This window comes from Mugil cephalus, chromosome 12 (assembly GCF_022458985.1).
Source record: "Mugil cephalus isolate CIBA_MC_2020 chromosome 12, CIBA_Mcephalus_1.1, whole genome shotgun sequence".
NCBI lineage: Eukaryota > Metazoa > Chordata > Actinopteri > Mugiliformes > Mugilidae > Mugil > Mugil cephalus.
Genome location: NC_061781.1, coordinates 1,625,997 through 1,648,408, shown reverse-complemented (window position 1 = coordinate 1,648,408; position 22,412 = coordinate 1,625,997). Strand labels below are relative to the sequence as shown.

The window sequence follows — 22,412 nt, the reverse complement described above, 5'->3', positions numbered from 1 at the left end:
AAATAACTATTAACAATGAACACACTAAAAGGTTTTATATTGGTGTTTTGAAGTCAGATTGAACTCTCTGAATGCATCTGCCTCATGATGGATTCTGGGCTTCTCCTGGACAGGGAGGCCACTAATCTCTTTATCTGTGATATCTGCATGAAATGGGTTTGGTTTGGTTGTGCTGGTGGATTTACCAGAATTTCTGGCCTCATCACTCTCTTTTCAAACCTTAAGTTGCGGCCAAATTCTCATCTTTTCACAAATCTACCTGTACGTCCCTCAAGTTGTTGGAGAATCTGGCAGGAAAAGATTTTTTCAGGTTTTGCAACAAATACCTCCAATATAAAGCAACCCAAACAAAATATAGTCAATAAAAAACTAAAAGTTGAAAATTTTTGCGTTTCAAAGAAGAAAAGAACTCCTTGACTGCAGTGGCCTCAGGATGGATACTGACCTCCTCGTTTTCTCTGATATCTTTGTAAAATGGTTTTGGTTTGGTTGTGTTGGTATGGATTTGCCATAACAACAGGGAATGAATGGTTAACTGAAAGTTCATTTACGAGCAAGAATTTATGGGTGCAAGTAACTTTATTATTTGATGTTACTAAAAGGAAGGACAGCTGAGGAATGAAAATGTGTTGAGTTGATGGGAGAAGACGGAGTAAAACTCTCTAGTGTCTGTAAGCTTCTGCTCCATTTCACCTGGTTCTTGGAATGAGTTCATACTGCATTCCCTTCAAAATAATGTTAATATTTTTCTACCTTTTGTGACTCATGTGGACTTCAGAAGTGCAGCATGGTCAGGGTGACGCTCGGTTTCTGCCTCCACAGGGAAGACATCCGGATGACCTCAGCAGTAAAACTCTTGTTGTGACCTCATGCAGAAAAAGAAGGGGATTTTCAGCCCATCGTGTCAAGAGTACCACCCTTTTGTTCTTTGTTGCCTTGGTCAGGTGATAAGCATCTCTAAGCTGTCCGGCACTTACTGGCCCAGCAGCTGAGCACTCACCTGGAAACTCCACCAGTTTGAAGGTATGCCCAAACAAATGACATCTTGCAGTCCTCTAAAGCTACTGTCACTTTAAAGTCAATAATCAAAGGCCTTCCTACAAAAAGTCCCAACTGGATCTACATCTTTTTATTGTCCTGCTATTGACTCATCCCCCTTTGATTATAAAACCAACAGAAAGTCTGGTGTGTTCATGCAGAGCTGTCCTCCATCTCCACACACACACTGATTTAATTAAGAGCCCCAAATATGATCTTAAGTTTATGAGTCACGACGATGACCTTCAACCAAACTGGTGAGAATGAACATCAATCCTGCTCCATGTCAGGGCAGAAATCCAACATGACTCACGCACACAGATAAAAGACAGCGAAACACTCGAGGATTTAGTAATGTAATCGAAAACAGAAACAACAAGAAGCACATGCAACTCTGTAGGTATTTAATTCTGCTGCTTTTTTTTACTTAACACCCAAACACATGTTTTCTCTGGAATCTTCTTCTGAAGTGTCAAAAACGATATAAAGGAAACACATGAAATTTAACTTAGTGTGCTGATGAGTAGCATGGTGGCCTGCTCGTGATCACCATGGCACTGCTCGAGGATGTCCTCTAGGAAGTCCTGGCAGCAGTCTGGAAATTGGTTCATCAGTTTCATTAAGGCCCAGTCATAGTCTGGCTCCGGCTCTGAAAAAAATAAACAAAGGAAAGAATTCATTCATTTACAGATATATTTTTTCAATATTAGTCCCTGATGAAGGAAGGGTTTCTGATTGTCCTGACACATGATACTGTAAATTTTCTCTCATTTGCATGAGAAACAAGGGTGTGTTTCCAATATTCCCCTTTTCTTGCCTGTTGTGCTGAACGGTAGTGCAATCAGTCACCAATGGCAATCCTCTAAATGTTGAGCAGAAAGGGAGACTCTTTGTTTTTTCTAATAACAAATAGAATGTTGTTGTGTATCATCCCCATCTTCCTTTCAGTACTGCTTCTCTTTCGCTCTCTCTTGTGCTCTAAGATACAAAATAAATTAAATTACAATTGTGGATCATCACACAGATACTTGATCAGTTTGGGATCTAGTGAAATTGGAGGCCAGGTCAACAAAATGTGCTGTGTTTTTTAGTTGTTCTTCAAGTGTTTTGTGCGTGTCAAATGTCAGGCTGTATCCTGCTGGGAATGGCTGCTGCCATTTATTATGGTTAAATTCTTCCGGGTAAAGACCTACACTTGTCTCATGTGTGACTCACAAATTGATGTTTTTGGGGTTTCAGGGTTAGGTCTGTTGAGATTGATCACCTTCCTCCAGGATTTCTTTATTTTGTTGCTCTCCCATACACAGTTTACAAATGTCCCCTGATCTGGTGTGTTATGGTTGCATCTATTTATCTGAAAGGGACTTTTGAACTATATGTCTGCATTTTAAAGTTATGTTAAAGTTGCTTTAAATTCTTGTTTAGATGCCATACAAATTGAATTCCATTCTTGTTTCCTCTTTTAAGTCCATGTTTTATCCACTAACAAAGGCCACATCTTAATTGATGCAAAGAAGTAGATACGGGTAGGGGAATGGATGAAAGGAGTGTAGAGGGATGACAGTAGATGAAACTCACAGTAAGGGCACAACTTAAAAAGCTTGAATACCCTCTTACAAAAAGGAGACTGAATGCTGTGCTCTCTAACCACTTTGTGTTCTCTTCCCTACAACTACAGTACCATCTGGCATCAACTTCTCCTGGATGGTTCTCCCTGTTATGTGCCTGAGCCAGAAACTTTAGATGCAGTGAAACATAATGAAAGACAGCAGAGGCCATCACCAAACCAGGCAGGAGATTGACTCGGGCAAGTCACAGCGGAACGGAAGGACATGATTATCGCACCGGAAAAGTATGGGCTGGTAGACGAGGATGTTGCGGGATAGCAACACGCAGAGTGGTGCCCACAGGGGCAGCGCCAAGACTGAGGGCATGAAATATTCTTGGCTATTTTGGCTCCAGTGAAGTCACCCTGTTGTGGCTAGTGTTGGGACGGCCATCAAGAATGAATGGTTTTGGAGAGGGTGAACATAACTGTGTATTAAAAATACCAAGACACTTCAACCCGTGCTCTGGTAATACCAAATATTAAAGCACTGAAAACATACTGGACAATGACGTGCACACAGAGCTGTGAACTCATCTGCTTGTCATTTTGAATTTTGAATATTTCCTTCCTTTCAAAACAAACGTGTGTGCTTGTGAACACTTTAGTTAAACTGCATGAACCAAAAAGGGGCCACATGCAGAAAAATCTACCGAGGGCTGGGCCCTTCAGGTGAGGCATATCTGAAAATAATTGTAAATGATGCTTGATAACATCACAGCTTTCCTTTAAAGGGTTTTCATGTAATTTTTTGCAGCTCATTCACAAAACACAAAGAACGTTCTGCTCTTATTCTGCACCAGTGTAGGTCTGACATTTGGTTTCACAATTTCATATAAAACAGACAGACTTCCCCTTATTTTCTGCAGTCACTTGCTATCTTGTGTTTCTTTGGTTTTGCCATTGTTGATCACCTGAGGAATTCATTTTGTTTTGTTAAGATGTTGCAGCATTTGACATGTTAGTGCCACCAACTGTTAAAACTAAATAGTACATCATAGTCAAGAGCAAGTTCCATGTGTGGGCCATGTTCCAGCATATGTTCAGAATTTGGCCTTAGATTGGACATGCCTGCAGAACTCACCTGTGCAGATGCAGGAAATGAAGAAAGTGACAGTGAATGACTGTTTTCTCTTTCTGTGTTGTGAGGGTCAGGTATTTTAGCAATAGCATTCAGTCAGGTGTCAAGGTGTTGATCCACAGCTCCACAATTAGAAAACAATGGGACCACTCTGGCATGTCTGGCCATAGGCCCAGAGTCTGTCAGTCTCACCAGGAAGAATTTCTCCTCTTACTGATTGACAGATACTTAATAAAGTAATAAAGTCTGCATGTGTTGCACAGTGTCCAGTCTGCAAACTCTCACACTTAACTGTGATATTTCGTTCCATCCGTCATAAGAAAAGGCAGTTAGGGGAAAAACTGTTGGGCGTTTCTTTGATTTTTCCATTTTTGGTGACATGTGACAAAAGTTTTCTTTGATTAATCTTGTTTTGTGGAGAAGCAGCAGTATTCATGATGTTAGCATCACCTACTGTTTACGCTAAACAGTGCAATACAGTCAAGTGCAACTTTATTCACCTGCTGCACGAAACTAAGTAGGTAATAAATATGACACTCTGTTTTGTTTTCCTGTGTTGTGGGTGTCAGGTATTTTAGATATGTGCAGGCATTCAGTCAGGTGTCGATCCAGAGCAATTAGAAAAGGGTGGGACCCCTCAGGCATGTCTGGCCATGGGCCCAGTCTGCATTTTCCCTCTCTCTGACTGACACATGCTTAAAGACGGAGTGTGTTTGCATGTGTTGCTTGGTGTCTGCAAACTCACAAACTAACATGTGATATTTTGTTCCATCCATAGTAAGAAAAGACTCTCTTACTCACACTTACTTAACCCGCAAACTACAAGTATCAGCAGGATCAGAATGCTGACCATGAACTCAAGTATCACAACGTACCACGCATAACTTCCCGCCTGCATTTTGAAGCATGTCAAGGTCTTTGGTTTAAACACAGACTAAACAGACGGTTCACTGAGGAAATGATGAGCTGGGCAGCTCTTGTCACTTGCCTGATTTAGGTTTGGTTAACCAACACTGCTACAAAAATGAGAATGTTAGATTGGAGGTTATTCACACGTTCAGTCACAGCTCACCGGCTTCCTCTGTCCAGCCAGAGCAGCTATGGTCTTGGTCTGGCTTCAGGTGTCCTGCTGTCGCACATTGTCTAAAGTCCTGCCCACGCTCGGCCTCCACAACGCTTTCCTTTTGGGCTTGTTTGCTAAGACCCTCCAGTTTGTCCAAAAAGGCGGAGTTCACCCTGTCAAAATATATTGAATTAAAAAGAATTGTCTGCATAAATCTTGTAAACATTGTGCTTCATAACCTTGCATGCCTACAGGCTCCAAATAGCAGTGAGGGGGAAGTGTTTGACAGCTTTTTAAACGTCCCTGCCCGCTAAAATATGGTGAGGTTGGTCAAACGGCATGAAGCCACTTAACATTCAGCGACCCAGCCAGTCTGTGCTGGTTTGATTCCGAAGGGATGAGCAAAACAAACGATTAATCTGAGCCTGAGTAGTTTGTATTTGGCTCCAACATTTCCACTGAGTCCTGCGTCCGACTCTCCCGTGCTGCTGTGGATGGTTAAATGTGAACAAATATAGAAATTGTGCTTGTACCTTTCATGCTCCAGCTGCACTTCTCTGGCACTTCTCGGCCGCTCTCTTTGATGGCGCTCCACGTCCTCGCTCTGACAGAAAGATAAACCAAAGGTTACGATAACTAACAGCTAGCAGTTAAATGTTCCCTTGGGAACAGAGAGAGAGCAGCAACACGACTTATCAGTATTACTGTTACAGTAAATATATAAAAGACCCACTGATAGGAGCTTTTGGAGCTTTTTAATAAGGTATGGACAGTTATGTACACACACTCACAATGGATTGTTATTTAGTTCCCAGCAAGGTTGACTTTAACCCTTATGCCGTCCTCAAATTTACTACCCTCTGGACACCTTTGTGGAAAAAATGTACACACATAAAGAAACTGCCATAAAATCCTCATACATCAATGTTTTATTTTCATGAATCACTTAAACAACTTCAGACCTGCTCAAAACTACCAGAATTTCAGTAACTTTAAGGATTTTAACCCTTTAAATGCCAGACTAATGATGAAGTATTTCATTATTAAAAAAAAAAAAAAATCTGAATTATTTTCCATAAAATAAACAGGAGGTGGATGGGACTTCGGAGGTAATTGGAGCAGCTTCAATCCCTCCAAATTCCCTCCAAATTCAGACAGCAGATCCCCAGCAAGCCAGTAAAGTACATGCTAAAAATCAGTTTCTCTAAAACACACACGTACATCACATATCACATATAGCCTTTGTTTCCAGGTCATATGTTCTGTTGAGTTCTCTTCTGTTGTCATTTTCAATGTTGTTGCAGTTTGCAAATTAGATGTTCACATTGATGAATCAATTTAAAAGCTATTTCACCAAAAAAGGTGGAAAATAAAAATATTTCATGCAAGATTCATGAAAAACATCCCTCAGGATGTTCTTATCAACAATGAAATGATCCGTTCATGCTACACACTGTCTCTCTTGCACACGCACACAAAACCACACACAGACCACACACAGACACACTCACACTTGGGCCCCCTAGTACAGTACAGTAAAAATTCTAAATATCACTAGTTTTCTAATATACATGTTATACTGGAATGACAGATTTAAAAAATGTAGTTATAATGGAAGTCCATGGGGCATTTTTGGCAAAGAAGGTGTCCAGAGTGAATATCTGACACTACATAAAAGATACTAATGCAATCAAATCAATTTTATTGCTAATCTTTGACATATTCAAGACTCTAAGTACCACCAAAGCCCTATCCACCTACTGTTTATTTTATGGGGGGAAAAAAACAGTTTTTGACTTTTTTTGTAAAAAACATTTAAAACTTTTCAGAATGGCATTTAAAGGGTTAAAATCCTTAAACTTATTGAAATTTTGATAGTTTTGAGAAGGTGTAAAGTTGTTTAAGTGATTTATGGAAGAAAAAAAAAAGCTGAATAAAATATTGATGTATGAGAATTTTATGGCTGTGTGTACATTTTTGCCACAAAGGTGTCCAGAGGCTGCAATATTTTAAATCTGACACTACATAAAAAATAATGATACAATCAAATCAATTTTACTGCTTATCCTTGACACAACCAAGACTCCAATTACCACCAAAGACCCATCATCCTACAGTTCATTTTATCAAAAATAATGCAGTTTTTGTGTTTTGTAAAAAAAAATAACTTTGTATTTTCAGACTGGCATTTACAGGGTTAAAATCCTGAAAACTCACTGTGAATTGATAAAATTGATGCATGGGGACTTTATGTTTTTTTTTTGCACGTGTACATTTTTGCCCCAAAGGTGTCCAGGGTGCAAGATGCATCACATGAGAGAGTGCAAGACTCAGGATTTCAAAAAAATTGGCTGAAGAGAAGAGTTCCTACAGAAATTCAAGCCACAAGCTGTAACACAAAACGATCACCAAACGAAAAAAAAGTTGAAACTTGAATTTGAATCTAAGTATTATATTAGTAATAAATATGATTATTGAACATCCTGGTACAAGATTAACTGTACATGTAGCACAGTAACAATAATGCTTCTATATATTGCCACACCTTGAGACTGATCTGCTTGACTCTGGTATGATACCACCACACATCTGTTTCTGCTTCCATAGCCTTTACAATAGTCCCTGGACTTCTTGACCCCTTGTAACATGACTGAGCATTTTAAAAAAAAAAAGAATAAAAGAATGAGTGTCTCATTAAAGAGGATGTGAATATAGATGCATGAAGTGTGAGCAAATCAGCAGCTGTCCCAAGAGGAAAAAAAGAAAACATGCAGGAAGTAGAAGTTCACTTGTCTTATCTTAGGCAATAAGAGTCCTAATTAAGAGCATCACAAGTATTTTCAAATATTTTGGACCTGGTATTCATGTGGATGTTACTTAGACATGTAGCACCCACCTAGACCAGACACCCCCACCCCATAGCAATGGCACTCCTTGATGGCAGCAGCCATCACCAGCAGGATGCAGCCTGACACAGATACACACACAAAAACACTTTAGGAACAACTAAAAAACATGAAGAACAGCACAAAGTGTTGACCTGGCCTCCAAACTCACTAGATCCCAAACTGATCAAGTATCTGTGGGATGATGCTCAGAGGCCCCTCCCCTCAACCCATAGGACCCAAAGGCCCCCACTAACATCATCCTGTTTCCAGACACCACAGGACACCCTTAGAAGACACATGTCCATTCTCTGATGAGTCACAATTGGTTTGGAGGCACAAGGGAGACCTAGACAATATTAGGACGGTCGTCATAATGGTATTCCATGATGGGTGTATATCAGAAAAGTTGATTTTCTTTCCCTACACAAACATCTCTCTTTGGGTGGTGGTAAAGGCCACCTGTGTGAACACATGCTCCATCAAAGCATGAGTATTAAATCTGACCCCCTCCTCCTCCCTCCCACACACACTTTACCCATGAGCACAAGCCTACAAACAGAGGATGTGAAGGGTAGATCCATCGTTCTTATGGAGCCACTGCTGAAAGAACAACACATCCCAGAACCACATCAAGACCCTCAACCTTTGCTGCTCCGCCACCGCAAGCTTTTATCTGCTGATCTATGACGTCTATGACTGAGACCTGCAGCCTGGGAGAGGAGAGGAGAGGAGAGGAATAAGAAAATGAGAGGAAAGACAGAAGGAGACACGCAAATGAAAAAAAGAGAAAGGAGAGGAGAAAAAAGAGGAAGAGGAAAGATGAGGAACAGATCAAACAAGAGAAGAGAAGAGAAGAGAAGAGAAGAGAAGAGAAGAGAAGAGAAGAGAAGAGAAGAGAAGAGAAGAGAAGAGAAGAGAAGAGAAGAGAAGATGGACAATGATGAAGAAAGAAGTGGGAAGAGGAGAAGTGGAGAAATAAGAGGAAAGGAGAAGACGAGGAAGAGGAAAGGGAGAGAAAAGAAGGAGAAGATGAAACAACAGAGGAGAGGAAAGAAGAGGAAAGAGAGAAGGACAGACAATGAGATGAAAGAAGAGAGAGTAGAGGACAAGTGGGAGAGCTGAAATGAGAGTATAATGAAAGAAAGCCAGAAAAGGCAGACAGTAAAGAAAAACCCAAGGAGTGGAGGCGAAAAAAGAAAGATATGTTAGCAAAATAAAGAGAGACAAATGAGAAGAGAAGAGAAATTTCCCCTCTCATCCAGATCTGACATAAAATATAATAAAAAGAAATAAACGGTTGCTTCTTGTTTTAGCTAACTTTCTAGGATGAAGATGTAAAAAAAACAAATAACAGAAGGAGATATCATCATCATCATGTCTCTGTGTCCCTCCACTAAACAGAGACGTCTCTAACACAGTAACTGATCCTACTAGTCCTGACCCGACTTTATCAGCGCTGATTTAAATCCGGTCTGTCTGAGAAGATTAAAAGCACAACAATAAAACTCTTTCCTCCATGGGCTGTGTTTGCTCTTTTACCAGCACTGATGTTTGTGTTTCCTGCTCTGCTATAACATCACTGACGGGCTGGGTGGAGAGGATCTGATGTTCCAACTCCAGCTGTCAACACTCTCCAATAAACCTGTGTTATCTGAGCTAAGAATAAAACGGGACCTTTTCACATTTAACACCAACAACTGACGGCAACTATTTATTAACGATTTATGGCAGCAATGACACAAGAGGGTGTGGTTGATTAGGAGGAAAGTTATGTGGAGTGAGAGCAAGTGTTTGAATTTCCACCTGCAGTGTAAAAATGTTGACTTTTGGACACCCCACTATCTCACCTGGTTAAGTGGATGCCCCATAAACTGAAGCTGTACACTGATCAGCCACAACATTATGACCACAGGATGAAATGAGTTCATGAAATTGACCATATTGTAACAATCCAATTTTTTGCTGGGAAACCTTTGGATCTGTCATTAATGTGGATTATTACTTAGACATGTAGCACCCACCTAGACCAGACCAGACACCCCCACTGCATAGCAACAGCACTGTAACTGCAACAACAGCATACTTGAAATGCAATGCAATGAAATTCTGGGAAACCATGTCCACACAAGTTACCTCCAGATGAGTCCTCAGTACAACGGGCAGGGCAAGAACACACCGGGGTGTTTATTCTCATCAAATCATTACTCACTCAGATGACAAGTATGACAACTGTTACTCTTCTGTCCATCGCCACATTAAGTCCCGTCCGATCTGATTGACCTGGCACCCCAACGGAGAGACTCAAGAACAACTTTCCTCCACAAACGTTTTGTGGTAGAAGGAAGTCAGGCTGGCTTCCTGGCTACAATTTCATACTTTCAAAATTGAATTAAACAACTCTTCAGTATTTGCTCGTTTGTCTTTAAAAGAACGATCGGTTAACCCATCCACTGAAATCAGACATGTTCCAGAATAGTTCCCTTTCCATGGAAAGGACAGCCAGGCTAACTGGCTGAAAAGAAAAACACCATGACAAGGGCTCCTGGAACGGCAGATTAAAGAAAATAAAATGATTCATCCTTCGTTTATTTTGCTTTTTATCTCACACCACTGCCTTTTGGATTTTTCTTTTTTTTTGACATTTTATCTCATAACTTTTTATTTTTAACATTTACACTTAATTTAACTTTGTCACAACTCATGAGTTGCATACATAGTTACATTTGTATGGTTTTTCCTACAATTTTGACTCTGTATATCCACATTTTGATTTATAATCTTACATAATTTTTATTCTTTTTAAATTTTTGTTCGGCAGGAGTTTGTTTATATATCGTCAGTGACGATGCATGTCACTTATCGGCGAGGAGCATTGTTGTCATCCAGGTACTTTCACCTGCATAGGTTACTATTGCCCTATGTATTCTGCAGAAGAAGAAACCTTGCAGCCATGCGTAACTTTAACTTTTCTGTTTCTACTCAGCGTGAACTCTGGGAAGTCCCTTGAACTCTGCTGGCCCTCCACTCCCTCCCAGGAAAACCAACATTCTCAGAGAAGGAAGAGCGGCTGAGAAAAGAGAAAAGGAAGCAGACACAAAAAAAAGAGTGAAAGACAGACACCGAGAGGCAAGAAGGAGGAAAAGCAGTGGCATGTTCCTCTGTGTTTTCTCTTCCTTTTACTCTAGCTATGATCTGGCAGTGACGCCCCGACTGTGACCAGGAGATAATTGCAGGGAGTGTGTGTGTGTGTGTGTGTGTGTGTATGTGGGGGGGGGACGACTCCTCACTCCATTTAAGCTTAGTAGAGATGCAGCTTAATATCCACCCGGCCTCGGCCTTGGATGACGAAGATTCAACGAAAACTATTTACTCAGAAAACAGCATTGTATGACTAAAATTTCTTTTCTGACTGCAAGCAAGCGGAAATCCTGATTATTTGGGTTCATAACCTTATCAATGCTGCCAGTCATAGAGACATGTGTACACTATATGTGTTACATACTGTGAGCTGCAGATGTGTACAGCCTGCATAAAAACAGGCTGCAACTCAGCACCATCACTAGCATTTAATAGTAATCCACAGCTCCAAGCTTGGAAGACGTGGCCTCAATTGTGTAAGCTGAAATAACAGTAAATATAAATAAATAAAGAGTGAAAATAAAGATGAGAGTACATTGCAGTAGTTTAGTTGTATTTCAGGGCTAACATATCATGCTAGTATGGGCTTCATCTTTAATGAAGTATTTCCACACATTTGATGAACAGCTGCTAGTTTGCTGTTACTGGGCCCCTCACCTGTTTTCTTGACATGTGCGCCTCACTGCTGGCCGCCAGTGGAACTATCTTCTCACACCTCTGAAGAAATTTCTCAGTTGACCTGCAATAAACCAACACTTTACATCCTTTGTCTCGCCTGTTTCAAAAAGTCAAATGGTTTTATTTTTCTCTCTTTCTTTCAGTCCCACACGTTTGATCGAGACAGTTTGTCCCCGTCTGACACCGCTCCTCACACAGCATCTGATCTGCACTAGACCCCGTCTCTAAATATCTTCATTGTTTCATCAGGTTCACACATTGGGTTGCTGTCTCCTGTCATTGTTTCTCCTGAGAGGAAGCCAGAGATTCTACTTGACAAGCAATTTCCCATTGAGGTTGGGATGCGTTTCAAATTCTAAATGCATCAGGTTAATCGATTCAGAATGGTGAGACAGACTGTCGGAGAACAAGGAGTGAAAACCTCGACTTTCACAATCATCATTGTATCTACATCATGAATAATATTCTGGAAACTCTAAAGGGGAACTCCACTGACTTTATATGTCAATTTAGTTGTCATTCTTCAGACTATTCTTTGTGTTATTTGTGCATTTAAAATATGTGCATTTAATATATGTTAATTATTTATAGGTTAATAATAACCTATAAATATCAACAATTCAAAGTTTTTCTCTTTGTTTTAGCAGTAAAAGTACAAGAACATTATGAAAATGTGTATATATAAATTAACTACCCTTTTACAAAAGATTTTATGAACAACCCAAATTCATCCAATTAATTAATGAAGACAATGATGAAAAATCATCAGCAAGGAAATGTTGTTTAGCGAAAACTATCATCTCATAATAAAAACTATGATGAGACTAGAGTGTTATTGTTATTGTAATTTGAATATTGTACATTCAAAATGCGTGATCTCTACATATGGGCTGACTGTCTTTCTGAATGTGTGTTCCTGTCCACTGGATAAGGAGCGTTGGCCTATCTGATCTCAGTTAGCATTAGCAAGCTGCTACCAGCCCTGTGGCTACAAATGAGATAGAATACAACATTTGAAGGAGCATCACTATAATATTGATGCAGCCTCCATTACGGTCACTAAATTAAGTTAAAGAAGTCTCGTCTAAGTACTTTACTAGTTGATGTTTTACACTACTGAATTTGTGGAATGTTGCTCTTAGAACATGAAATGTCACCTCTCTGGTGAGGAAGGAGCCAGAGCTTGTGGAGGAGGTTGAGCACTATCGACTAGATATAGTCGGCCTCACCTCGACACATAGCATCAGCTTTGGAACCCAAGTCCTTGAGAGGGATTGGACTCTCTTCCTTGCCAGAGCTTCTCCAGGTGAGATGCGACGGGCCGGGATGGGCTTTTTGCTTGCCCCAAGACTCTCTGCCTGCATGTTGGGGTTATCCCGAGTGGACGAAAGGGTTGGTTCCCTGCGCCTTTGGGTCAGGGAATGGGTCCTGACTCTTGTTTGTTTATGCTTATGCGTCTGAACAGCAGTTCAGAGTAGCCACCCAACCTCTAGGTTGGATGCTGGATTGTGCCCTGACTGGGGACTCCATTCTCCTCTTGAGGGACTTCAACTCTCACGTGGACAATGACAGCGTGACCTGGAGGGACGTGATTGGGAGGAACAGCCTGTTTGATCTGAACCCAAATGGTTCTTAGCTATTGGACTTTTGTGCGAGTCGCAGTTTGTCCATAACTAACACCATGTTCAAATATAAGGTTGTTCATCTGTGCTCTTGGCACCATGACAGCCTAGGTCGTAGGTCAGTGATTGACTGTGTAGTCGAATCATTGAACCTGCGACCGTATGTTCTGGACACTTGGGTGAAGAGGAGATGAGCTTTCAACTAATCACTACCTGGTGGTGAGTTGTATCAAATGGCAGGAGAAGACACCGCGCAGACCTGGTAGGTCCAAACCAATAGTGAGGGTCTGCTGGGCCCTGGCACAAGTACCTGTCAAGATGGTCTCCCACCTCCAACAGAGCTTCAAACATGTCCCAGGGGTGGTCGGGGACATTGAGTCCGAATAGGCCATGTTCTGCTCCACCATTGTTGAGGCGGCTATCACAAGTTGCAGCCACAAGGTCACTGGTGCTGGTCGCAGCGGTAACCCCCGAACCTGCTGGTGGACACCAGAAATTAGGGCAGCCATCAGGCTAAAGGAGGCCTACAAGGCATGGCTGGTCTATGGGTCTCTGGAAACTGCTGACTGGTACCGGATGACTAAGCAGTCTGCAGCCAGGGTAGTTGCTGAGGCAAAAACTTGGGCGTGGGAGGAGTTTGGTGAGGCTATGGAAGAAGACTATCTGTTACCTCATTGGCAGCAGGCAGTAACTCACCCACACCGTGTTCGGTGGGAACAGGGAGCTGCTGACCGGCGGTGGTACTTTGAGGAGCTCCTCAATCCCACCAACATGTATTCCTTAGGGGAAACAGAGCCAGAGACCCTGGAGTTGGGCCGTTCAATGGGGGGCAGAAGTCGCTGAAGTACTGAAACAACTCCTCGGCAGTGGAGCTCCAGGAGAGAATGATCTTTAATCATCTTTAAGAAAGGGTGTGTCCCAAATATAGGGGGATCACACTCCTCAGTCTCCATGGGAAAATCTACAGCATACTGCTGGAAAAGAGGGTCCGATCGATAGTTTAACCTCAGATCGAGGAGGAACAATGTGGTTTTTATCCCGGAAGTGGAACCATGGGCCAGCTCTTTACCCTTGCTAAGGTGCTGGAGGAGAAATGGGAGTTTGCGCAACCAGTCCAGATGTGTTTTGCAGATTTGGAGAACGCCTATAACCGTATCCCCAGGGGAATCCTGGCCCTTTGCTAGGGGCAGTCCCTGTATGAAAGGAGTGCGAGTTCAGTCCGTGTAGCCGACTTGTTCCCAGTGAGGCTTGGACTCCTCTTGGGCTGCTCTTTGTCACCGGTTCTGTTCATAACTTTTATGGAAACAATTTCTAGGTGCAGCTGGGTGGTGGAGGGTGTCGAGTTCGGAGGATAGGAGGATCTCGTCCCAAAGCTGACGCGTATTTGAACAGTGGACAGTAGAGATGCTAATGGATTAGCATTTAATTAAAACTGTCCATAAATGTAATTCCTTGAATGAATCCTTCTTGTGTATAAGTCGTGCCTTCCTGTGTGGATTTTGCCTGTTCTCCCTGCATCTGCATGGTTTTCTCCAGGTACCCCGGTTTCCTCACACCTCCAAAGACATACTTATTAGGCTAACTGGTGACCCTAATTGCCTGAGTGTGAGTGTATTGTGAAACAATAGGCTCCAGCAACCCTCGTGACCCTTGTGAGGATAACCTGTAGTAGAAGATGAGATGAGATGTGTTCACCCTGAATAGTTTCACCTCATTATGTTTGAACTTGACTTACCACAACAATGGTTATGAGTACTGTCCTCTGGAATGAACTGGTAGGCAAGTTATCTCAGGAATATGTGTTCAGGCATTGTACTGGTTTATTTATGGCACTGTAATTTGACATTTCAGAGAATAAACGTTCTATCTAAAACAATGTACTGAATGTTGTTAGTTGCTGTTTGACTTAATGTAATAAATCAAAATATGCCAAAAATGCAAGGAATGCTCATCAACTAAAACTATAAAAAAATGGTAACACTTTCTATGAAGGTTGTATTTATAATGCCCTATTAATGCACTCATAATGTTTTATAAGGTGTCTATAAAGCATTATAATGGTCATTATTACCATCTATACATATTCACAAGTCGTCATAACCAACTTCATGATGCATTATGACAACTGGTTATGAATGATTATAATTTTAATCTGAATAGTGCATTATAAATATGTCAATATCTGTCTAGTCACTTGTTAATGTTATGATGCATCATAATTACTTTGCTTTGCTAAATGTGTATAGTGATGCATAATGAGTTTTGACTTCGCCTATAGTGCTTTATATCTGTAGTTATAAGTATATGTAATAAAGTTATAATAATGTATACATCTCTCTACAGCACACAGTTATAAACATCTATGCAATATCATAAGTGCTATTTGTCAGCGCTAAGTGACAAGAATATGACTCTATTATTATCAGATATAAGTTACTATGAGTAATTAAAAGGTGCAATGAACTAAGTCCTGAGTCTGGCATCTTTACCCCATATGCACAATGTTAATATCATAGGTGTTATTTGTCAGCTTTAGGTAAATTAGTGCAAATGAGGTGTTGTGGATATAAGACTATTATAAACAAATATGAGGCACAATGAAATGAGAGCCTGGACAGTAAAGACAAAAGGAATGCATTTAGTTCACTTTATTTTCATTTAAACCAACACACATAATCAGAATGATTATCAATGTTCTGAGCACATTACACAAACACATGAAACAGGCCACAAAAGTGGCATGGCGTGGTCCTAGAGATGTGGATCTTAAAAGTGCCTTTGGGTTGGTGAGGTGATTCAGGGTCAGAGGTCAGGAGATGGTTTGACAGCAACTACAAGAAGAACAGAGGCAAATCTTTAGTGCTCTAGCTGGGTTTGTTTTTATGCAGAAAGGTTTGATTGAAAACACATAAGCAGATCACGTTTTTTTGTTTAAAGCAGCGTAATGAGACATTGTGTTACCGCATATCGTGCAGGCACCGCAGATTACCCGTAGATGGCTTAAGATAGCTACACGAAAGTTACCAGACACGGCTAGTTTTAATTCACAAATTAGATCGTTTTCATATTCTTGCGTTTAATTATTGAAACCATTCGAAATCATTGCTTTAATATGTAAACGATGTGCTTCATGTAAGCAAAGTAAGACATTAGTTCACAAAACATTAGCAGGACAGAGAGACGACCTACCTGTCCTGGAGAGGACTCAGCGGAGAAAGGAAAGAAAAGCCGCTTTACGACTAGTACATACAGTCAATGCTTTACGACAGTGGGAGGAGCTGGGGAGGGAGGTGGGTGGGTGGGGTCTGAGGTCAGGGGTCATGGACTAAAGACTGACATTTCTACAACAATAATAATATAAATAAAAACGATATTAAAATAATATCTGACGGCATTCAATAAAGGCGGACATTTCTAGCGATCCTGTATAAGAGACCGATATAACAAATAACCATTAATTTTTTTTTTTCGAATCTCAAAGTGCCGAATCCTGCAGCAAAATTGACGTTACATTAAAAACCGAAATAAGACCATTACAAATCTAGTCTAAATGAAATAAAATCAAACCTCTTCATTGCGCAGTGTCACATTGACAGTCGTCCTCATAGCACGAAATAACTTCCAATTGAAATACATCAGTTTGAAATTCGTTTCGAGCGGCATGAAAATTTGAGAAAAATCGGCAGGCACCAAACAATAGATTAATTTTCGTGACAATTTCACATCCACCGTGACACCGCTTCTTCATAAAGGGTCGCTAGAAATGTCCGCGTTAATTGAATGCCGTCAGATATTATTTTAATATCGCTTTTATTTATATTATTATTATTGTAGAAATGTCATTCCTTAGTCCATGACCCCTGACCTCAGACCCCACCCACCTCCGTCCCCAGCTCCTCCCACTGTCGTAAAGCATTGACTGTATGTACTAATCTATGTACTAGTCGTAAAGCGGCTTTTCTTTCCTTTCTCCGCTGAGTCCTCTCCAGGACAGGTAGGTTGTCTCTCTGTCCTGCTAATGTTTTGTGAACTAATGTCTTACTTTGCTTACATGAAGCACATCGTTTACATATTAAAGCAATGATTTCGAATGGTTTCAATAATTAAACGCAAGAATATGAAAACGATCTAATTTGTGAGTTAAAAATAGCCGTGTCCGGTAACTTTCCTCTAGCTATCTTAAGCCACCTGCGGGTAATCTGCGTTGCCTGCACGATATGCGGTAACATAATGTCTCATTACGCTGCTTTAAACAAAAAAACGTGATCTGCTTATGTGTTTTCAATCAAACCTTTCTGCATAAAAACAAACCCAGCTAGAGCACTAAAGATTTGCCTCTGTTCTTCTTGTAGTTGCTGTCAAACCATCTCCTGACCTCTGACCCTGAATCACCTCACCAACCCAAAGGCACTTTTAAGAGACACATCTCTAGGACCACGCCGTGCCACTTTTGTGGCCTGTTTCATGTGTTTGTGTAATGTGCTCAGAACATTGATAATCATTCTGATTATGTGTGTTGGTTTAAATGAAAATAAAGTGAACTAAATGCATTCCTTTTGTCTTTACTGTCCAGGCTCTCATTTCATTGTGCCTCATATTTGTTTATAATAGTCTTATATCCACAACACCTCATTTGCACTAATTTACCTAAAGCTGACAAATAACACCTATGATATTAACATTGTGCATATGGGGTAAAGATGCCAGACTCAGGACTTAGTTCATTGCACCTTTTAATTACTCATAGTAACTTATATCTGTTAATAATAGAGTCATATTCTTGTCACTTTACTTAGCGCTGACAATTGGCACTTATGAAATTGCATAGCTGTTTATGACTGTGCTGTAGGGAGATGTATACATTATTATAACTTTATTACATATACTTATAACTACAGATATAAAGCACTATAGGCGAAGTCAAAACTCATTATGCATCACTATGCACATTTAGCAAAGCAAAGTAGTTATGATGCATCATAAAATGAACAAGTGACTAGGCAGATATTGACATATTTATAATGCACTATTCAGATTAAAATTATAATCATTCATAACCAGTTGTCATAATGCATCATGACGTTGGTTATGACGACTTGTGAATATGTATAGATGGTAATAATGACCATTATAATGCTTTATAGACACCTTATAAAACATTATGAGTGCATTCATAGGGCATTATAAGTACAACCTTCATAGAAAGTGTTACCAAAAAAATTAAATCAAAATTGGATGTCAACGCGAACACTGGTGCACAGTCACGGCTTACGGGGACAGTTAGTGAAACTGAGCCATTAGTAAGTCCACTTGTGACAGGTCAGAACGTCTGTTACCAGGTTTCTGTTGCTTTAGTAGAGAGGGTGATAAATCACATTGCCTGACTTCCTCTGATATTTATAGCTGACATGCTCTGTTCTTCTTTCGCCTGCCAACAGAACATCAAACTTAATAAAAAGCTCAAACGATAGGTGCTCTGTAGGTCAGCTGTGGATCAGACGTTGGGTGCTTTCTTTGTACACTTAATCTGATACCACATCTATGACTAAGATCTTTAGCAGAGCGGGAGAAAACACAAAAAACAACAACAAGTGAATACCGCAGGGTGACAGGGATGAAACCTGAGAGAACCTGATCCAGGCCTGACCTGAGGTGATCCTGCCTGAACTGCTCCCTCCTCCTCTGCTCCTCCTGCTGCCTCCTCTGCTCCAGGTGCTCGGCCTGCAGGGCAGCACAGTCAGCAGTCACATTATATATATGTTCTCTTTATTTTTTATTTTTTTTATGTTCTCTTTAACATGCACCAGAGACATTCACTGACTGAGTCTGACATCTGAGTCATGCATCCAGCAAACCTGCATGACATGTTTATAGTTTACACGATAATATTAAAATAGTAACTATCAGCTGCATTGAAACGTCTTCCTGAATTTTAATCCTATTTATTTAGAGCATCTGAGAGTTTTTGTGAGGTGATGCATTTATTCACTGACTGCGTTTACATGAAGAAGTTTGAGGAGGAGTTTCAACAACTGGTTGTTTTTCTACTTCCATCTTTCTGTCCCTCATAGAAACTCCTCATCTGATGTTTACCCCATGTGAAGCAAAATGCTCAGAGACAATTTAGACATCTTTTCTGTCTTGAAACTACCATTTTAGTGTCTGAATTACATTTTCAGTTTGATGTTACATTCTGGCAACTCTAGCGGTGCATGAGTCAATAAGCATTTACTATCAAACGGGATATTTCTGTCCCTTAAGATTAAGATGCTTAATTGCTTTAGTTGCCTGATCTTGCAGATGTGCAAACTGTTTCATATTTAATAGGCCCTGCACGCTAAGCCCAAACGAAACTTATGCCAGCCCCTCGTTAGATCACGCCTATATTCTGAGAAGACATGTGTTTCTTTCTTCTCTGGATTACCAGAACATTCCTTTGGCCTCTCAGAGGTCATGGCGCGACAGGAAAGGGTCTGTGGAACGCCAACATTAATCACCTTTCTCCACAACTGTAGCCGTCCATTAACCACCGTCCCACCAGACGCAGAGTAGAACATGTCTAAGGACACAGCAAGGAGCCGTCTTCGGCGGCTGGAAACCCACAGACCCATTAATCAGGTGGTTCTCATGGCTTTAAAGTCAGGCCTGGGAGGGAGACTGCTGCTGCAGCTCAGGTGGAAGCTTGTCTCTACTGACATCTGCAGGCTAAACATGATATTATTCTTGTCTGGTAACGATGTCAAGTCTTTCTTTTTAAAAATTAAAACCTCAGTACAGTTTAAACCAAATCAACTGTTCTAGTATAAGAAGAAGGATCTCTCCAGAACTTCATTCCTCCTTCAAGGGATTATTTTATGTTATGTATCCTGCTGTAATACAGTTTCTATTAATCTTAGATTGTACATATCTTCCTGTAATTGCTGTAGTTTCAATTAACGAAGCTTGTACCTATTTGTTTAGGTAAATCCAGGTGACGACTTTTTTTTGGCCAGGTAATGTATATTGGCTGGTTCTTGTGGTTTTAATGTTGCTCTCACCTTCTCTCTCTGTCTGGTTTTCATCTTCTGCAGCTCCTCTTCCTCTTCTTGCCTCCTCCTCCGGTCCATCTCTTCCTTTTTCAGCTTGAAACGACATTTTGAATTAAATTAAAAATAATTTCTTTGCAATTCAATCAGTCACAATCAAGAAAAGAAGATGATGACCTACAACGTTTCCTGCTTATAAAACCTACTTCACACACTGCCTCATCCGCTCTGTGATATTTGAATATGTTTAAAGAGGATACATACTGTAGTTAAATGCACACACCTTCTTCTGCAGTTTGGAGCAACGTGACTCTGTGAATTGCTTCTGTCTGGCCTCAGCCAACGTCACATCACCCCCTGGATGAATTCAAAGATTGCATCTCATATGTAACTGATGATAACAAAGGAAGGATAATGTTTATGGGAAGTGTTTTACCGAGCCTCTCTGGATTCAGATGCACAGACGGGACCCTGTGGGTCTCTTTCCATCTCTGAAGATCCTCCTCTTCTTTTTGGGCCACTGTCGGAGCAAAGAATAGATGTCATTGATTTGGAGGAAAAATTTTAATCATGTGTGATGACTTAGATTAGTGACTGTAGCTCTAGTAGTTACTGGTTTTAATCTTGCTTCGACGAGATTGATTCGGTGCAATGACGGTGAATCCACTTAAGCTAAGATGAGGAAAGAAACACAAAGACACACATGAGTACTTTTTTCACTACAAGATATTTTCACAAAAACCCACAGAAAGCATAAAAGATGTGTTTATAAATGTAACAGATTAAAATGCTACTTTGTTTTGATTGGATGTTCTCGTTATATTATTGAATGACAGTAAAATAAATTTATGATGGAGACACAAGACTAAACAACTTTAAACTGTGGCATTAACATGACTTTTTTACTTTTAGCCCTGTGATGCCAAATGAATCATACTTGATTCCCAAGTTTCTGGACCTCTGCTCCACCCACATCATAAATAGGCTACTTTGCTGAAAACCCTGTAATATACTATTTAAATGTCAAATTGTCATCTGCCCCCTGGTGGATTTATTCATGCTCTGCAGACATTGACCTTTGGAATGGCTGCCTTCATGGGCTTCCTTCTTGTTGGGAAAAGTTCTCTAATTTTCAAATGTTTCCCGTAATAATATTTATGTTGTCACTAATAGAAGATTTACTACTACGTTAGTTAACTCGCGTTTAGAATCAGATAATGAGCAGGATGTTGTTTGGGAAAAACAAAGGTATGGTAAGTAAATTGCCATTAAAGTAAAATGTGTTTTAATGTTTTTTAAAACCATAACTCACTTTTAATTCCTATTTTTCCGAATACCTGGTTAAAATTATTCACACGCTTTTAGTGTGTATATATAAATATATATTACAGAACCTCTTTTACTTTTCTTGTACCCTATGTTAAAGCGATTGGGCATGAAGCTTTTCTGTTCTGTTATTAACGAGGAACCGTTAAGGCATCATTTCGCTCTCCAAACGCAGGAAACGAAAACGAAAGTGACGTTCGGAAACTATACTGGAAGTTATATAAATAAATAAATATGTACTGATGATAAAATATAACTAATATTAAAGCCTTAAATGGTAAAAGCATAACATTTAGTTGTTTTCTAAAAATCATCGTGTGTTCTATTTATATTACTTTCAGATATTTTAGTTACTTACTACTGAGGCTGTCTGTCAGCTTCTTGCGGATTCCCGTTCTCAGGTGTTTCTCTGTCAACATTTTGAGGAGTTTGTCTGTTTCCAGAGACACCGGGTGAGTTCCCTCCCGGGAGGGAAGTGTTGCTCAGCTGGTTTCTGTGAGGAGGATCCATGATGAAGGCTAAGCGTCTGGAGTCCGTCTGAGACCAGCTATTCTTGGAGCAGGTTTCTTTCACAATGATAATGTAGCGAAGTCATCTGACATCATCAGTGTGCACTCGCTGCCTCTCAATGTAGAGTGTATTGTTTTACTCGAAATAGCGTATGACATTGTGAATTAATCAAATACTTTATTTCAAAATGTATAATTCATCCAGACCAGCTAATCAGCCCTCAATTTTTATTTATTTTTTCATTTCATTTATTTTTTCTCTCTGTTGGGCCAATCAGATGGTTTAAGGGCGGAGCTTAATGTGGTGGCTGGACAGAAGAGTAGCATGAATGGCATCTGAGAGACATGGAGATGAATTACTTTACAACTAAATGCCATATTAAATGTAAAAACAAATCTTTATATATTAAGAGATGGGTTAATAATATTTTACTTGTT

At 40.2% G+C, this 22,412-nt stretch overlaps 1 protein-coding gene across 2 annotated transcripts; it reads right to left on the bottom strand.

Moving 5' to 3' along the window:
- Positions 1–1,425: 1,425 nt before the first annotated feature.
- On the bottom strand, positions 1,426–22,190 carry epsti1 (epithelial stromal interaction 1). Of its 2 annotated transcripts, XM_047602086.1 has the most exons (11): positions 21,824–22,190; positions 20,753–20,811; positions 20,576–20,659; positions 20,423–20,496; positions 20,152–20,235; positions 18,762–18,835; positions 11,472–11,553; positions 7,334–7,438; positions 5,322–5,392; positions 4,798–4,961; positions 1,426–1,687 (listed from the first exon to the last, which is right to left on the bottom strand). In XM_047602086.1, exons 1-11 carry the CDS (start codon positions 21,973–21,975, stop codon positions 1,542–1,544), a joined length of 1,095 nt encoding a protein of 364 aa, XP_047458042.1. In that variant the 5' UTR covers positions 21,976–22,190; the 3' UTR covers positions 1,426–1,541. The 2 variants fall into 2 exon arrangements, with proteins under 2 accessions (XP_047458042.1, XP_047458043.1); XM_047602087.1 differs by lacking the exon at positions 7,334–7,438 and having other exon boundaries at positions 21,824–22,184.
- Positions 22,191–22,412: the final 222 nt, after the last annotated feature.

What these genes read in the sequence shown, in the direction of transcription:
- epsti1 (XM_047602086.1), bottom strand. Translation starts at nt 21,975, where the DNA reads ATGGATCCTCCTCACAGAAACCAGCTGAGCAACACTTCCCTCCCGGGA. An exon ending in GCTGACAGACAGCCTCAGTA is followed by an intron (nt 20,812 to 21,823) that starts GTAAGTAACTAA and finishes TCCTCATCTTAG; the next exon opens with CTTAAGTGGATTCACCGTCA. An exon ending in TCAAGCAGATCAGTCTCAAG is followed by an intron (nt 5,393 to 7,333) that starts GTGTGGCAATAT and finishes TCTTTCTGTCAG; the next exon opens with AGCGAGGACGTGGAGCGCCA.